General features: G+C 38.0%; 1 protein-coding gene across 1 annotated transcript in view; it reads left to right on the forward strand.

Moving 5' to 3' along the window:
• ANO2 (anoctamin 2) overlaps positions 1-19052 on the forward strand; it is a 190350-nt gene that overhangs the window by 47587 nt on the left and 123711 nt on the right. Inside the window, exon 10 of the mRNA XM_013369708.3 lies at positions 8833-8897. Coding sequence (XP_013225162.2) covers positions 8833-8897 — 65 coding nt within the window. The remainder of the gene's footprint in view (positions 1-8832; positions 8898-19052) is intronic.

Raw genomic sequence — 19052 nt, forward strand, 5'->3', positions numbered from 1 at the left:
GAGGCAAAGTTGGCAAACAAACTATAAAGAAGCTTGGATATTTGTGTCAATTATTTTGTTTTTTTTTGTTCATGAAGAAATTGTCTACTCTGCACTTACAGAATTTTCTCTGAGTAAGTGGTAGCAGTGGTACAGTAATGGACTCTGAAAGTCAGCTACGTAGTTTACTGACTTTAAAGGTCAGCAAAATTTTTAGAGAAGAAAGGTAAATAAACATTAGTCAATGGAGAAAGATTAGGTACTGTGGAAAAGGATGGGGAAAGAGCCTAAAAGGACTAGTGTCTGGAAAAATATTCACCCTACTAGCTGTGTTTTTGCTGCCTTCTTTTTATGCTGCCTATTAGCCTCAGTTATGAAGTGTTAAGTATTAAAAACATAAAAGGTTCTTTCCAGAAATACTTCATTGATTATTCACATATGTCTCTGCTGCCTAGCCGTTGAATCTGCTGTAGTATTTCTATGTATAACATCATCTGTTTTCTATCTGAATCCAATAGACCCAGTGTTTAATTTCCTGAAAAACCCTGATCAGGTTTAAAGGAAAGGAGGACATTTTTCAGCTTCAGTTTTCTTTGCCCATTTTTATTTTGTTCATTTTAATTTATCTGTATCTTCCATTTCAATTGTTGTATAAGTCCAAAGAATGATGAACTGAGCCTTTCTGGGGTACTTATGCCAATAAGGCAGCACAAGTAATTAAGGTTTATGTACCAGGTCATAATATAACAGGTTAATCCTTATTAACCCTCTCCAGGCTTTCCTTGGAGAAAATGCATAGTGAAACAATGCTTTTGTCACATCCTATGAGTAAAAGAAATTTGCAGTCAATGAAAGCCCCTCTGTTTCCTAAGATTGTTGACTGGAGTAAAGAAATTTCCCTGTTTAGTGTGATTTCTGCTGTAGAAATAATATTTTTAAGAAAACTGTTGCACATCATCATGGCAATAACTCGTAATGAGTATGAACACTGACTTGATCTTTTTTTAAGCTTCTATTCCACTGGCAACTTGTAGCCCTCCATTGCTAGAGATATGTTTGACATTGAGAAATACATAAGGACTTTGTTACCTACCTGGGAAAAACACTGTTGTCATATACTACAAGAGCATCCCTAGAATATTAGAAGCAGATTGGAAAATATTATTATAAACTTACAGAAAGTACTTCTTTTAAGGGAAACTGATAAAACATAGTGAATTTTATTACAAAACTGTTTTTAAAATGCCTTTCAATTTAATAAATGTCTTGAAAGGAAGCACATTCCAGCTTCCAGATTAAGCTTAGTCTTGTACAACTGTGTTGAGACAAAGGTTTAGTGTAGGCAGCACACATTAATGGAAATATCCATACCATAAACTGACCTTCAGTGCCTTGAAATCAGAATAACCAGTGTGATTCTATAGTCTGACATAATAGCATAATAGCAACCTGTTCCTGAACTGACTGTAGTTTTAAAAATACTTTTCTTTTTAGACTTCAAATTCCAATCTACAGCTTTTAAGTAGTTATAATAATTGAATAGCTTTAACTTTCTTGATTTGTATATTTTAGTGAAAGCATTTATTTGTAAGATAATTCATGGAAATATATGAAATTGTAAGTAATACTTTGAGACAATGGCAAGGAGCGATTTTGAATAGGTAACCACAAGTATTCCTATAAAAATAACAATATGGCAGCCATGGCAATCCTCTTCAACTCCTGTTGAAGCCAAAGGAAATCAAACCTCATCTCATAATTTCTTTCCAATGCCGCAAAGCACTTTGCAAGACTGTGCTCTATAGGAGCAATATTCTAAAAGCCAACACTCTATGCTCCTTAAACCTCATTGCCAAATTCCCAACTCCTTCAGCAAGTGTAGGGTTTACTTCCTGCTCTATGAACAGAAAACACTTTGTATTGTATGAGTATTGTATGAGAGTATGCAATGGCGTAGCTCTGTTCACCTAAATGGTTGCAGGCTAGGTTTCATATTTTGAACAATAATACTGTGTCAGGCACATGTTTGCAGGATCCAGATCTTAATTGCTCACCTGATATTTATTCAGTTCTTTCACACAGCATCTGCAGGAGGAGAGGCATTATAATCAATAGAAAAATGTGACTGGAAAACCTCAAAATATGTCAAGATAACTCTGAAGTTCATCTAAAATTTCTCCACACTTATTTTAATTGTCCTGTTAACTTCATAAGATGGTGCAGTGTGCTGCTAGCTGTCAAAATAGACTATCTGATGCAACTACTGATAATAGCAAAAACTATATATACTTTGTTACTAACATCCTTTACAGCTCTTCCATACTTGGATAACTCCATTGTGCAATAAATTATTATTTACTGGGAAAAAGTGCCATAGTTAATGAGCATCTATTTTCTAGATAGACCTAAACAGTTTGCAACCTAGTCTGCAACTAAACCAATGAGTTCCACATACTAAACATTTTGAAAAAATTACTGATTTTTACTATCTTTGGAGTTGTTTGTTTGTTTGTTTTTGTTTTGTTTTGTTTTTGTTTTTCTGTTAAAGAAGAAAGTAAACAAATAGTTATAAAATACTTTAACATCTCTGTAGAAGATCTCTGTATGTACCTGGCTCTGTACTCGTGTGCATGTGTTTCTTGGTTTGTAGCAACTAGCAACTTTAAAACATTGCCCAGTCCCAGCCAAAGTTTACAGAAGAACAGAAGTCTCCATTGCTTCATATTAACTACAATTTCTATGAGACAGGTGAGGAACTGATATATGAGGTCTTCTCTTGGAGACCAAAGATATTCCACACAGAAGCTCATTTTCAAAACACAGTTTCATCACTATTCCAGCTTTACTAGGAATGATGTGGTGCCTTATTTTAAAGTATCTGACTGCACCTCTCGTATGTTGCTCTTGTTTTGGACCCCCTCCACTTTTTTTTTTTTTGAAAGTAGGATAAAAGGCATGACACCTGCCTTTTTGGATGATACAGATTTATATTCTGTAAGTGGTAATGTAGTTAACTTAGTTAAATTTATCATCATATTCTATTCACTTTTTTATGTTTTGATGCACTCTGTACTTCAAGAAATAGTTTTCAACTAGCATGTTGTCTTAGACTGTACAGTCTTGTCACAGCATAGAACAGTGAAAGAAATGCAAACAATTCAGGTGGTTCCATAGAAAAGTCCAGTCTTTTGTACAGCACTGCCCTGATTTTTATTTTCCTCTGATGATAAAATATGGCAAACAGTCATCTAACTTTCTTAGATCCTGCTGATGTTTCCTCTGGGCTTCTTTTGGTCTTCATATAATTCTGGAAAGCTTAATCTTTTAATGTCTTTTCTGGATTATTAATAAATGCATACAGAGCTATAAAATGTCCCACTATTGAATTAACTCTTTTACCAAATTTTTAATTGCACGGCAATTTCTATCCAGCAGTTGGCTTTTGTTTCAGAACAATGTTATGTCTTTTGCACCATAATTACCAGTTTCCTTTACAGTCTCTTGTAAAGGAGTGTAAAATGTTTATTTTTGAAAATTCAACAAAGTTGTGTCACATAGATCACAGCAAAGAAAGGTAGCAAATTCCTTTCCTTTCCTCTGATACAGAGGCTAAGATAATACGATCAAAATCATCTCCCTACTTCCTGCCATAGTCTGTCAACAAAGCAGAACATACAGCAAAGGAGTGAGCAAATAAATAAAACAGATACCATTTCACAAGAAACAAAATCCAGTTTTTGTGTAATACTGCTTATCACAACCATCACGTTGCTATTTGTGTGACTGATTGTTAAGCATATGATTTATTTAAAGAAAATTTCCCAAACGTCCTAATTAAAAACACTCAGTTCCCTGTCATTGTGGTATGAAAGTGGGAATGTCTGAGGTCCCAAACACATTGTGACACTTTTTGGAAAATGTTGGCTAAATAATCACCTCTAGCACTTAAGAAGGCAGTGCCTTCAACACTTTCAGTTATAATATTCAGAAAATGAAATGGGCATTGAATGTATTGTTGAATACCACAAAAATAATAAATCAATAAACATTAAATTAACACTGGGCAGGGGGAGGTTTAGGCAATTCTTGAACAGAAAGTTCAACCCAATTGTATTTGTTCAAAAGGCAGGATGGAGAATTAGTTGCTTTATGAATAATAAGGGCTATCTCCAAAGGATGAAGTATGCAGAGCTGGTTATTTTATCTCTGTAGTGAGAAAGAATCCTGAGAAGGGCAGTGAAAAAACCCTCAGACTTATTGGGAAGCCCCTTGAACAGGTCAACACATGACTACAGTCATGTGTCTGAAATGTCACCCACTACCCAAGGGTCAACACACTTGAATGAGACCTGTTTATTCCGTACTGGAACCAGCCTGTACTGAAGCTTTTTTCTGGTGCTGTTTTCTTTCAAATGAGCAGAATGATGTTGTTCTGTTCAACATTCAGACACATGAGGGGTCATCTTCTACAGACATGAGTAGACCTCTGAAAAGCAGGAGAGTGTAGTTGTCTCCTTCCAAATCCTGTTTTTCACAAATGCTTCTCAGACATGGGTTCTAAGGTTCATTCTGTCCTGTTTTCAGAATTATCCTTGTCTTTTGCCGATTGCATGTTCAATGTTGATAGAAACCATCCGTTAGCCAGACCCATGTATGACCACAAGTCTCCAGAGTCTTGTTCCCTCCTTTAATTGCACTGAAACCTATAAATTTCTGTACAATTACAGAGCTTCAAGAAAACAGGAAGAACATTCCTGCCATTGCTTATAACCTGAAAAAGGTGCTTTGCTGAGTTTGTGTGGGTTTGAATCTCTTATGTTGAGTCAGGTCTTGGAAACAGGTCTTTGGCTTCCTGAGTCAATGTGCTACTCACCTGTCTGTAAAAAGTGAACCCCATACCACCGCCTTTGATTGACATAAAAATTTGAGAACAGGACATCCACTCCTGTCAGTGTTTGAAAATGTGTGGTGTGAGATCCACACTGCATGTTAACTACAACTTAGTAGTTCTCTGATGAGGCAACTCCAGCTCCATGTAGGCCAGCCATGTGTTGAGGCTGTCCAGGAGATACACACAAGTTGGCATCTGGACGCCTACACCCTAAGCTTAGGGTAGTTGTGTTTCATCACAGCCAGATGAGGTTAGACAAACACACAAAGGTATCTCTGCTGACATCGCCTTTATAAGCACAGAGTATGTTTTCTAGAAGTTTTATTCCTCCTTCTGTCTCTGGGCCCCCCAAAAAACACTGTTCATGCCATAGAAAGATAATTTTATTCTGCTATCAATAAGTGGGGTTTTAGTTGGTTGGTTCGTTGTGTGTTTTTTGGTGGTTTTTTTTTTGTTAGTTTGTTTGTGAGTTTTGTTTATTTGTGGGGTTTCTTTTGTTTGTCTGTTTGTTTTTGTTTTCCCCCAGAATTCCAAAGCCTACTGGTCAGGAAACTTTGTTTATCTATCCCTCAAGCAGTGAATAGAGGTCAGATTTGAAGTAGAGTATGTAGAGTACAAGATAGCTCCCATTGAAAGACAGCCTTAACATCACCCAGACAGACAGGACTGGCCCTGAATTGACTAAAGAAAAAAAGATATTTTACCTCCCCTCCAGATCTTCTTCAAGGCTCTTACTCAGCAAAGCACTGAAGCACATCAGCAAACTTAGGGTAGCACTTGATCCCATTGACTTAACTGGGATTGTTCAGGTGCTTAACACTATGCATATGGTTGAATACTTTGATGGATTGACACATACTACCTCTTAAGCATTTCAAGAGCTCACAAAATGATATTCTGAACTGGTGGGAAACAGAGTGTACAAATATCTTCTCTTCCATGAAAAACAACCTCAAATGATTTTTAAAATTTTCTCCCTCCTCCCTGAAAGACGTGAAACTACATTAGTTAACCTAAACTGCTCTGTTAATCCTGAAGTAAGTGATTTGGCTTTCAGTTTGGATAATTAACTATTTCAAAATCTCAAATTCAATTTTTAACGAAAATGCCTCTCAAAAAGCCAAAATGTTTTCTATTAAAACAATCTTAACATCAAATTAATTTTTAAAAAATGTATTTAATTTTCTTCACAGGAAACTAACTATTTTGTGTTTTATTATTTATATGTTACTATTTACTATATTTCAAGGAAAAAGTACCTTCTTTCCTGTATTTTTGTATGTAGTCTGCATTCTAATAAATAGTAATCCATTTAATGTTATTTAAATACCATATAAACAAATATTTTCCCCATACATGCAGACATTTACAAAAACAGAGGCTGTCTTTTTATCTTTTTGGACTGTTTGGATGGCTTTTAGAATTCCATCTCCCACTTCAGGCTCTGCAAAAGAATTAAAACGTTTTTGTAGTATAATTATTATGACATTATTACCTGTTGTTCATGGACATTCAGATTAAAATTGTTTTCTTATGAATTTACAATGGCATAGAGATTGCTTCTTCCACACTCAGGATCAGAGCATCCCCACACGAAGGAAGTCAAGGAAGGGAGCCAGGAGGCCTGCGTGGTTGAACAGGGATCTGTTGGGTATGCTCAAGCAGAAAAGGAGAGTTTACAGGTCGTGGAAGCAGGGGCTGGCCACTTGGGAAGAATATAAGGCTGCTGTTAGAGGATGTAGGAAGGCAGCTAGGATAGCCAAGGCCTCCTTAGAATTACAGCTGGCGAGAGGGGGCAAGGACAGCAAAAAGAACTTTTTCAAATACATAGCAGATAAAAATAATACCAGAGGCAATGTAGGCCCACTGATGAACGGGGTGGGTGCCCTGGTGGCAGAAGATACAGAGAAGGCAGAATTACTGAATGCCTTCTTTGTCTCTGTCTACTCTGCCGGAGGCTGCCCTGGGGAGCCCTGTACCCCTGAGACCCCGGATGAAGCCAGGTCAATGGAGGAGTTTGCTTTAGTTGATGAGGACTGGGTTAGGGAGCAATTAAATAGTCTGGACATCCATAAATCCATGGGTCCAGATGGGATGCATCCGTGGGTGCTGAGGGAGCTGGCTGAAGTCATTGCTGGACTGCTCTCCATCATCTTTGCCAAGTCTTGGGAAACGGGGGAGGTGCCCGAGGATTGGAGGAAAGCAAATGTCACTCCAGTCTTCAAAAAGGGCAAGAAGGAGGACCCGGGTAATTATAGACCGGTCAGCCTCACCTCTGTCCCTGGGAAAGTAATGGAACAGCTTATCCTTGGTGCCATCTCAAGGCATATCAAGGATAAGAGGGTTATTATGGGCAGTCAGCATGGCTTTACCAAGGGTAAGTCGTGCTTGACCAACCTCATAGCCTTTTATGAGAATGTAACAAGGTGGATGGATGATGGCAGAGCGGTGGATGTGGTCTACCTTGACTTCAGTAAAGCCTTTGACACAGCCTCCCACAGCATCCTCACAGCTAAGTTGAGGAGGTGTGGTCTAGACAATAGAGTGGTGAGGTGGGTTGCAAACTGGCTTAAGGAGAGAAGCCAGAGAGTGGTAGTCAATGGTGCGGAGTCTAGTTGGAGGCCAGTATCTAGTGGAGTGCCTCAGGGGTCAGTGCTGGGGCCAATATTATTCAATATATTCATTAACGATTTAGACGAGGGAATAGAGTGTACTATCAGCAAGTTTGCTGATGACACTAAGCTGGGAGGAGTGGCTGACACGCCAGAAGGCTGTGCTGCCATCCAGCGGGACCTGGACAGGCTGGAGAGTTGGGCGGGGAATAACCTAATGAAATTTAACAAGGGAAAGTGTAGAGTCCTGCATCTGGGCAGGAACAACTCCAGGTTCCAGTATAGGTTGGAAAATTACATATTAGAGAGCAGTGTAGGGGAAAGGGACCTGGGGGTCCTGGTGGACAACAGGATGACCATGAGCCAGCACTGTGCCCTTGTGGCCAGGAAGGCCAATGGCATCCTGGGGTGTATTAGAAGTGGGGTGGCTAGTAGATCGAGAGAGGTCCTCCTTCCCCTCTACTCCGCCCTGGTGAGACCACATCTGGAATATTGTGTCCAGTTCTGGGCCCCTCAGTTCAAGAAGAACAGGGAACTGCTGGAGAGGGTCCAGCGTAGGGCAACCAAGATGATTAAGGGAGTGGAGCACCTCTCTTATGAAGAAAGGCTGAGGGAGCTGGGTCTCTTTAGTTTGAAGAAGAGGAGACTGAGGGGGGACCCCATTAATGTTTATAAATATATAAAGGGTGAGTGCCATGAGGATGGAGCCAGGCTCTTCTCGGTGGCAAACAATGATAGGACAAGGGGTAATGGGATCAAGCTGGAACACAAGAGGTTCCGCTTAAATTTGAGAAAAAACTTCTTCTCAGTAAGGGTGACAGAGCACTGGAACAGGCTGCCCAGGGAGGTTGTGGAGTCTCCTTCCCTGGAGACATTCAAAACCCACCTGGACATGTTCCTGTGCGACCTCACCTAGGCGTTCCTGCTCCAGCAGGGGGATTGGACTAGATGATCTTTTGAGGTCCCTTCCAATCCCAAACATACTGTGATACTGTGATACTGTGAAAAAGTCTCTCTAAATATGATTATTTCTAGCATCTGTCCAAAGATATACATAGGACTATAGAATCTTTTCCTTTTGAGCCTTTCTGTTTAATATCACTATCTAATAAATGTAATGTGGAGGGAGTAGATATGTGGAGAAAGATGTGTGTACAGCATGCTCACATTGCTGGCTTGGTTGAAGTATTCCATAACCGAAAAATGTACTTGGGAGTTTGCACTGAAGTATGGGAAACGGCTTTTTTTGGTACATATATTTTTAACTCTTAGAAGATGTTTGTAAAAACAGATGCGAGCATGTGTTTTGAGTTAGTTTTCTTTTTTTTTTTCTTTTCTTTTTTTATTCAGTTGCTGTATCGAGAATGGGCAAGATATGGAGTATTTTACAAGTTTCAGCCTATTCACCTTATAAGGTAATATGGACTTGCATAGAACACTAAGGAATCTCATTCTTAACTGATGCAGATTAATTAAGTTCCTTCCAGTTACTTCAGCAAATGAAACCTTGGATTGATCAAAGCATCAAAAATAATGCTCTCACTGCTTTACTGTAGCTCTGATTATAGTTTACTGTTGCAAAAATACATTAAACAGTAATGCACCTCTGCTTCTGTATACTGCTTATTCCTGGAAGAAAGTCATACTTCAGATTAAAAAAACCCTCAACATTTAAAAAATAAGAATTTCCATTTGCACTGATGATTTTTTATTGGAAGTATGGTCACAAAGTCTGGTGAATAATGAAAAGCTGGTGTTCACATCATGAATCAGTGTGAAAGTATATGACAGTTTTGAAATTGATTTGATTTTTTTACTCCTGGTTTTACAAGTTTTATTCATCTGAACACATCCACATGTGTTCCTAGTGGGTTTTTTTAATATTTTGAATTTTGAGATTAAAAACATTGAAGTTGGGCTTAAAATAAGACAAAACAAAACTATAATGTTTTTAGAAGAATTTTCACCATGTATCTACAAGAAAGCCAAACCAAAACAATTTTTGTTTTGTACTACAAATACTGAACAATGAGAAAAGGAAATGTTTGAGAAAACTGCTGACTTGAAATATTCTTACATAAGATAACTGTCTAGGAATAAATGAACTGTGATATTAAGAAACATTAAAAAAAAAAAAAAAGGCATTTCTGGGTATTTTGTGTACATAAGAAAGATGACATTCATTAGTGTTTCCCTTTCAAATAATCTTAGGTGATCTGGCCCAACATCATAACCTGCAAAAGCTGGCAATAGTAATATGGATAATCAGTAAACTTTGTAAAATATATTTATTGTATTTTGAGTTGAAGTTAAAATGCTATGTACTGTTTCTCAAAGTCTTAACCACTAGCTTCTAATGTGAGCAGAATTGCTCTTTACTGGGAGTGAGATGCTTCAAACTGGCACATGATATTGAGACCATCAAAGCTTGCTGAGGTTCTGTAAGGCTTTGAAATTTCTTCTTTTTTGCTTTAAAGTATTTGTGCGGGATTTATATACATTTTGAATATCAGTTTTTCCAGGCCAGGCTACAGTATGGAACAGGTAAATCAGAACTACATTAGAACACTTGTTATGTTATTATCAAATATTACAAATGTTAAGTTAAACCATGTCTGCCTAGAGGAATTCTCAAGTTTTACCAGACCTGAGAGTTCAGCTGAATGACAAATAGAGCTACATCTGTTTACACTCCATCTTCATTTGTATTTTGCTGTCTCCATTATAATGTTTCACTATACTGATATGATTTCATAGAAATGATGTGGTTTAAACTTCTATGAGAAAGAAAAAGAAAGGACCAGACATGTGCAATTGATTCTTTGTTCTCAGAGATTATTTTTGTTGCTTTTGTCTTCCATACTTAGTTTGACTGTAAGTTTGACTGTTACCACTAAAATAAATGTGGCTTTTATTTTCTGAATAATATCAAAGCTTTAGAGTATATATACCTGAAGAATTACCACCCTTTTCTTTCTGTAACTGAAAAAAATTTTTGTACGTCTGTACTGTGGGGAGGATTTGAGCTCAGTCTCAGTGTGGACACTTATTCCCTTGGCACACATCAGCCTCGCTTCAAGGATTTTTATAATTTACTGTGACACTTCTTTCTGAGATTGATTAGATTATACTTAACTTTTGTTTTGGTTATGGGAGCACTGTAACTTAACAAGTTTATATTCAAGCTTTGATGGACAGAAGAAGTAGCATTTATTTTGCCTTATATTCAAAGCCTGTTCTGACTGATGTTTTCAAATACATGAACTGTAAGTATACTGCTTGAGTAATATTCACATCCCCAAATTAATTAGACTTTTTAGTGTAACCTTTAATATAACTTTTAACAGTGCAAATATTTTTAACTGTTTAATTTTTTAACTGTTTCACCTTTACACAGTAAGAACGTGAATTCGAACCATGCTTTAACCGAATTACCTGTGCTGGAAGACTACATATGGAACTGTAGAATTATTATAAATCATTCCCAGTGCCTCAGATCCTTGCTTCTGGCCATAGAGCTGTTGACAGTTTCCAGGTGATTTTACACCAGAGGCAGGAGCTACATAGTTGTTACGCTCACTTTTGGCACAGACCAGGAGTTCTCTGAGGTCTCTTCATAGGTCTGATAGCCTGAGGGACTGCTAACTTCATAGTCAATCTTAGAATATTTTCAAGTTCTTAAGAATGTAAAACCTAATAAAGGACCTAAAAGACCATTGCAATATTCAGTGACAGTTCTATTCACTCCTGTGTCTTAATCTGTAAAAGTATTGTGCTCTGACTTCATGCACCTCTATGGACTACAGGGAACACTATTATTGTTTTTTTTTTTTTTTTTTTTTTTTTTTTTTTTTTTGTGAATTGGGAGATTCAGTTGTGAGTGAGGAGGGTTTCACCAAATGAGAACACAGGGAGCGTTACATATTTCTATTCTAGAGCAAAACAGTAACAGTTTCAGTTAAAAACTTGAAGGGAGTATGTAGTGCAGATCATGTATGAATTGAGGGTTGGTTTGTAAAATCTTTACAGCACACAGTCTCTCGGTGCACATCCAGATATTAAATAACATTGTTTGCAACAAAGCCTGGCTAAGGCAGTACTTTATTTTCAAAAGCATATGAATGTCTAAATATAGTAATATGAATTCAGTTTTTGCCTTTCATGTACGTCTATTTTTAACTCAGTTGAAGAGGACAATAAAAATTTTTGAGAGGGAAATTACAAAATATTTGCTAACAGATATCTTAGGCTAGAAGTGCTGAAAGAGGTTTCCCTCCTCTTTCATTCACCCTTGAACTTGGAAGGCATGAAAGACATATGAACAGCAGGGAATAAAATTGCAGTTCTAGGATGTGCAGGGCTCTAGAGGTTTATCTATTACACTTTTTTTTTTCTCATACTAATTAAAATATTGATTTCTAGTAGAGAGTTTCTCTAGTGTAACTTTCTTGTAGGAATGCGCTTATCAACAGTAGTTCCTCTCGATCCAAATTTGAAAGATTCTATTAAAACATATCTATGGTTCATTGATTTTTTTTTTTTCTATTTTGATGATGCTCTTTCCTCAAATGAATATAAGTTCAAACACAGTTTTTAAAAATTTTTGCACTTAAAGCATTGCTGATTTCCTAAGGGGTAATACTGCTGTTGGTCCAGAGACAGGGAGGACACTCCCTGGGAGTTTATGAACCTGCATAAATAAAACAGGTTTTATGATATTTTTAATAAATATTTTATAAATCTATGTTGTTCAAAGTTTTAACTGTGAGATTCTAAAATGAATAGGTATTCAATAGGGACTTTTACATGTCTCTAGATCTGCTCCCTGCTCAAAGCCAGGCTTGCTTGAAAACCAGTTCAAGTTGCTCACAAGATTTGAAATCTCCAAGGATAGAGAGGACATGGCATCTCTGGGCACCCTTTGTAGTGCTGTGCCACGCTCGGGGAAGAATTTTTTCCTGTTGTCCAGACCAAATTTTCCTTGGTACAGCCTACAGCCACTGTCTCTCCTCTTTTAGCAGTGCACCTGTAATGAGTTAGAGCAGGTCAAGAAAACATGCAGCAAGTATAAGAAATGCAATAGAATTTATAATGAATTATATTACTAGTTGAAGGCAACTTTTGGCGCTTAGGTCTAAATGACAGATGAAGTGAGTATGCTAAGGTTACTGATATTACAAACAGGTGGTTATCCTTTGAAGACAAAAGCTTACTTAACTCTCGGAAAACTGGCAAGTTATTTTCTTGGTGGACAACTTGAAGCACCTGCACATGAGAACCTCTGTATGAAGTAGAATTCCAGATAGGAGATGATCATCATAAAGGACAGATCCCCTTTTGTTATCTTGTTATTAGTACAAAATTACCTTACCCAAGGGAAGTCAAGTAGAGTTAGCTCATTTTTCATTGTAGTGGAGGTTATTTTAATATTAGTGCTTCTAACAGGTCTCAGCTCATTATGACCTTCCAACCCATCTCATTCTTCATGTTTTCATTTCTATTTCCTATTACTAGGATTTCACCTAACTTCACCTAATTATCTATAGCATGATTACTTTCAAAGCTCCAAGTGCATGTATATGCTTATCTTCCTGTAAAGCATAAAATTGGGAAGACATGGTCATTGTAAAGATTAAGACTATGTATACAATAACTCTTATTGCAGGCGTAGGTGGAAGAGTGCATTAACCAAAATATTATTTATAGAGTGTGGCATGTAAATCAAAACGGGAGTTTCTGTTACTCAAACTGTCTGTCTAATAGATTTCTTCCTCACTATTTTTAACTATGTTTTTCTTTTGTATGGAAAATTGTTTCAACTTTGTGTGTAATGAATTCTGGCCCTTCATTGCAGTGTGCCCATGTTGAATCTACTCTTGACCAAACAGTCTGGTGAATTACAGTAGCATTCTTCTGAGACTACTCTGATTCAAGGGATCCTGGAGATGGCCCTGTTATGGTGTGGTAAAAAAGAGTTCTTGGTAAAAAATTCAATGACTCAGCTCCCATACAGAAGTATGGGAACACTATACGACTCTTTCCTGACTGTCTTTAGCAGGCATATCTTCAACATTCACAAAGAGGTTGAGGCTACATGCAAGGAATTCTTTATTAAGAAAAAGAAAAAAACAGCTTTAAGCCTGGGAAAATGCAGTAATCAAACAAACATAGCATAAAGTAGAAAAATGCCCATGAGCTCTGCCAGTAACTTTGGCAGTAGTCCATCTAACTCCTTTTCAAACCACTGTTGAGAACGTGCCTAAGGCATTAATCTGAGTGTATCTTCTCACTGTAATCCTTTTGCACTTTGAGTCCAACATCTTTTTATAGTTCCAAAGAACTCTACAACAAAGATTCAGTCCCAACATGGGTATGTTCATCTTATAGTTCATCATCGTTAAAGCAGTAGATACAGTGGGAAGTGCTGTGCCAGGATCTACTCAGCCTTGATGTCCTTCATGCCAGTTTGTACAGGGGAGACTTCCCTGGAGGGAGTCAGAAGGTGGGAACCTAGTGCATAGTCTTAGCTGTTTAGAAAGGAACTCTTTCTCCATCGTTATAATTCTTTCCCCTTTCCAGTGTCTCTGTGAGCTCATTACCCCTCCTGACCTCAGTTTATTTATGAACGAACATTTTATCATGTCATGCATCCACTAAACGGTCTACATATTAGATGCTTGATGCTAGGACAGACTTTTCATCTGCAGTTCTATGGAGTTCCCATTCAGTCCCTGGAACTTCTCATCACAGGGCTTACACGAGTGTTCCAGCCTGTGTTTATTGCAAAGCAGAGGGGTTTTCCTCATGATGCATAAATCACTGAAGAATTTATATTGAATTATTCTACTGGGTTCAGGCCTGTAGCTAGGGTGAGATGATTTACTTACAGCTCTGGATTTCATAGACTTTGCCAGCCCTGCAGGAAGTGGTTCTCTCTCTGTCTGTTTTGGCAAGAGCTTGGTCTTATTTATTGGTGCTTGTATGAGAGATGGAATTTTAAAGCAGTAAGCTTGTATTGCAGTGCTGAGGAAAAACAGATCCCTGCTTTCTGATAAACATAATTCCCAAGCTTCAGGTCACTGTGTGAGCACTAAGATACTCATTACCATCCAGATATCTCACTACTTCAGTGGAATTTTCAAAAACTGGATCCAGCAAAAGTTATGCACTTCTACGTGAGGACTTCTGCAAAGCCAAGGTTCTGAAGATTGAGGTTGTTTCCACGCAGCTTCCTGGTGCCTGTCCCTTGGATTGTGTAGTTTTGTAGGCAGCTAGAATTCTGTTTTATCTGTGTGCAGAACTGGCTCAGACTAAATTCCATAGCGCCTGTATGACGCCTTAAACATCACAGCCAGAAACTTCTATTTTTTAATGGATTTGAGTGATAAGTCCCAATCCAACAGGTACCTTTAGAGGTCATATCAGTGTATTTTGACAGGAAATTGAAGTTTGTTCTTTTAAACTGGAGAAGCAAAAAACAGAGGTGGGAGGCCACACTGAAACAAAAGAGAAAGTCCTGCACATTTTTAAACATAGGCATGAAAATACTTGTAGGCATCTAGGAGGCATCTAAAGGTGCATATGGCTTGGAACTGCAGGAAGGAGAAAACTGTTGCTGCATTTGGGTGGTTACAGTTCTGTTTATCTGTCTTGTAAAACTGTTCTTGACATCTTAATCTCAGTAGAAAGTTCTGTTTATGGCATACTGGGGTGAAAGGAGGTCCTTTTCTAACTCCTTTAGCACTAGCAAGGAGTTAAGACCAATCCTTGTCATTTGCTTTAAAGGTATGAGGGTCCCAGCTGTCTCTGTACAAAAGTTACATTAGAACAGACCATAGTTTTGTCCGATCCAGTAACCTGTTTCCAACAGTTGACCAAAAAAAGATAGCAAGAGAAAAGATTAAAAACTGGGCCCCATGTAACAATTATGCCCAGAAAATACCCACATGAAGGTTGTCAACATGAGAAATCTCTGAATTTCCACATTCAGTATAAAGAACAGAAAAACAAACATCTTAATGCAATATTTGAGCAAGCGATTACTGCTGTGGTGCATTACTGTCTTAGTGGAATAGTTGCATTTGAAGTGCTCAAAGATTACAGAATCACAGAATGGTTGAGGTTGGTGGGGACCTATGGACATCATCTGGTCCAAACTGCTGCTGAAACAGGGCCATCCAGAAACAGTTTCCCAGGACTATGGCTAGATGATTTTTTAATATTTCTAAGAAGTGTGACACCACAGGTTCCTTGGGTAACCTATTTCAGTTCTGTGACCCTCATAGTACCAAGCTGTTTCCTGATGTTCAGATGAACCTCCTGTGCTTCAGTTTGTGCCCATTGCCTGCTGTTCTGTCACTGGGAACCGCTGTAAAGAGCCTGACTGCATCCTCTTTGCACCTTCCCTTCAGGTATTTGCATACATTAATAAGATCACCCTTGAGCCTTCTCCAGGCAAGAGAGTTTCAGCTGTCTCAGCTTTTCCTCATATGTGAAGTAGCCCAGCCCCTTAATCACCCTTTTGGCCCTTCACTGGCCTTTCTCCAGTGTGTCCGTGTCTCTCGTAATGTGAAGCTCGGTACTGGGTGCAGTACTCCACTGTGGCTTCACCATTGCTGAGCAGAGAGGAGGGATCATCTCCCTTGACAGGACTGGACCCAATATTGACCCCTGGGGTACACCACTAGTCACTGGCTTCCAACTAGACTTTGTTACACTGACACCACCCTCCGGGCCCAGCCATTCAGCCAGTTTTCTATACACTTCACTGTCTGCTCATCAAGCCCGTACATCAACAGCTACTCTATGGGGATCTTATGGGAAACAGTGTCAAAGGCCTTGCTGAGTCCAAGTAGACATTATTTACTTCTCTCCCTCAGCTAACAGGTCAGTCACTTCATCATAGAAGTTTATGAAGTTGGTCAAGCATGACTTCCCCTTGGTGAAGCTGTGCTGACTACTCCTGATGATATTCTCATTTTTAATGTGCCTGAAAATGGTTTCCAGGCTTAGCTGCTCCATCGCTTTCCCTAGGACTGAGGTGAGGCAGAGCAGGCTGTAGTTCCCTGGGTTCTCTTTCTTGTCCTTCTTGAAGATGGGGGTGACATTTGTTTTCCTCCAGTCTTTGGTGACTTCTTCCAGTTGCCATCATCAATGTAAGACTATCGAGAGTGGTTTTGCAATGACATCTACCAGCTCCCTCAGCAGTCGTGGATGTATCCCTTTAGGGCCTATAGACTTACGTATGTTCAGTTTGCTTCAGTATTCTCTAACCTGATCCTCTTTCACCAAGACTATATCTTCCTTTCTTCAACCTCCCCCCTGATCTCTGGGACATGGGATTACTGAAGGCCTGAAAGACAATTATCCAGAAACTCTTGCATGCATTTAAGTTACAGGATGCATCTGAATGTGTTTTGTTTGCCTTTCCATTCATCACAGTCTCAGAAGTCTTGAGGACTAGCAGTTTAAATTTTAGTTAAACAAGAAAGTTCTGTAACTCTCTTATTGTCTCAAAGTGCCAAGAGGCAAGCGCCTTGTTATCTCAAGGTGTACAGTAATACTGTGACTAAAAAAGAGAAAGAATTTATTATACTTGTCTTTTATTGGAAGTTATACATCTGTTTATTAGCCACTAGATGGTGTCTATCTGACAATGCTAATACAGTGCAAGTACATAAAAGTACTTACTAAAACAAATACATGAAATTAATTCAGACTGTGTAGTAAAGCTTAGCTATCTTAAACTGAAAAGTCAGAAAGCTTCCATGAAATATTAGTTACTATAAATCAAAGATATTTGTGAAAAATTTAGTATTTGAGTTTCAAACTCTGTTAACTTAGATGGTGAAAATCATGCAAATGGTCATGTGAAAACTGAAGATGAGGAACGTGATAAAGTATCAGTGAACTCACATTTATTCAAGGTAAGAACTTGGGCAAATACTTTATTTGCAAGTAAAGAAAAGCCAGAAAAACAATTCATAATACGTGTTAAAAAATAGGATGAAAGAGACAAGGTAACTTCCATGCCAGTCTAAAAGAAAGGCTGAACCACTGTATGATATTAAATAGGTTAGATTTTATTTTTAGGAGCTTTTAGAGTGTATTATGAGAGTAAATCTTATATATAACTGAATGGATTATTTGTTTCTTATATAGAGCATCACTTGATGTGTCGAGGTTTTTATGAAGTGAAAGTGTAGTCCTTTCCTTATAGGAACCTCTATTGACTTACACTGGTATTGACTCAGCCTCAGGTAGTCAGACCACCTGTTGTGTATTTTTAATTTGCTAGGTTTGGAGGGTTGCTGACATATTTAAGTGCTAAAGTATGCTAAAGAATAAAGTTAAGAAAGTTAAAGAGAGATACTGAGTGTACATAGGTTGTCTTATGGATGAGTTCTTAGAAGTGACAGGACAAACGCTGCATTATTAGTCTTGTTGAAAATGTCTCTTTTCAGTAAGATGTTCTGTTGCTGTTACAGTTTCAGAGACACATAGAACTTTTGTAGGCAAAGAACATGACAGGAAAACCCAGGCATCAACAGAATAATGTAATCAGGCACTTCATACTTTTAAACACCTCATGAGGTTAAGGACTGTGAATGTTGCACCTTAAGTGCTATGTAGGAGTACATTACTGTTTTTATGTTCCTGAAAACCAATGTTCTCTTTGTATCTGGCTCTCTGATAAAAGTTTTCTTTAACCATGGGGATCTGGAAATTTACAAAGGCCATGCAAAAATCCCAAAATGCTCTGTAGAACCACTGAAGCTCTGTATTCTCTCATAACAGAGGGGAGAATGCAGATACAGTACTTCTGACTAACCAGCATCTTGTTGCTTGCTTATAGAGTTGGTAGGTAGTCAACCTTAATTTCTGTCTCAGCCACATTACATCTACTTATTATGCTTCTATTATTCTTTGTACTACAGTCAGCAAAAAAAGGCTTTTTTTCAGCTTCTAATCCATCATCACAAATTATGTCCTTTCAGTTGTATTCTGACAGTTTCTTGGAATGGAAGCATTAAGGTTTGTGAATCTATGAAGCTCAGCGAGTGGCTTGTCCTGGTTTTATTTCTTTACCAGGTAAAGTTTGATCTGCTATTTTAAATTGCAGTTAATACACAAATTCTGTGGTTTTTATTCTAGATACTTTTCCCAGGCTTTTGAAGAAACTAAAATTTGAGAACGTGATATTACTTTCTTCTTCACAGATCACGTTCTCCCTAAACAGTACGCTGTTACTGTGTTGGATAGTATATATTTGTTAAGAACCAAGAGACTAAGGGAAAACATACTTCTACATCTAAGTGAATTTCAAAATTACTGTTCTCTGAGGAGCTGCAATACTTTGACAGTGTGACAGTGGTCCTTTTTTTTTTTTTTTGGTCCTGTAATAGGTGACAAATAATATTTCAAAGTGCCTTGTGAGAAAAAAATATTTGTGGCTGGTATAATCTGTAATTTAAGGAGGTTTGGCTGCAGACTTCAGGCGACAGTGAACACTTGTTAACTAATGTTTTCAAACAAGAATTTTAACTATAAGAGCTTGAGAAAGCCAGCAG

This window comes from Columba livia, chromosome 1 (assembly GCF_036013475.1).
Source record: "Columba livia isolate bColLiv1 breed racing homer chromosome 1, bColLiv1.pat.W.v2, whole genome shotgun sequence".
NCBI lineage: Eukaryota > Metazoa > Chordata > Aves > Columbiformes > Columbidae > Columba > Columba livia.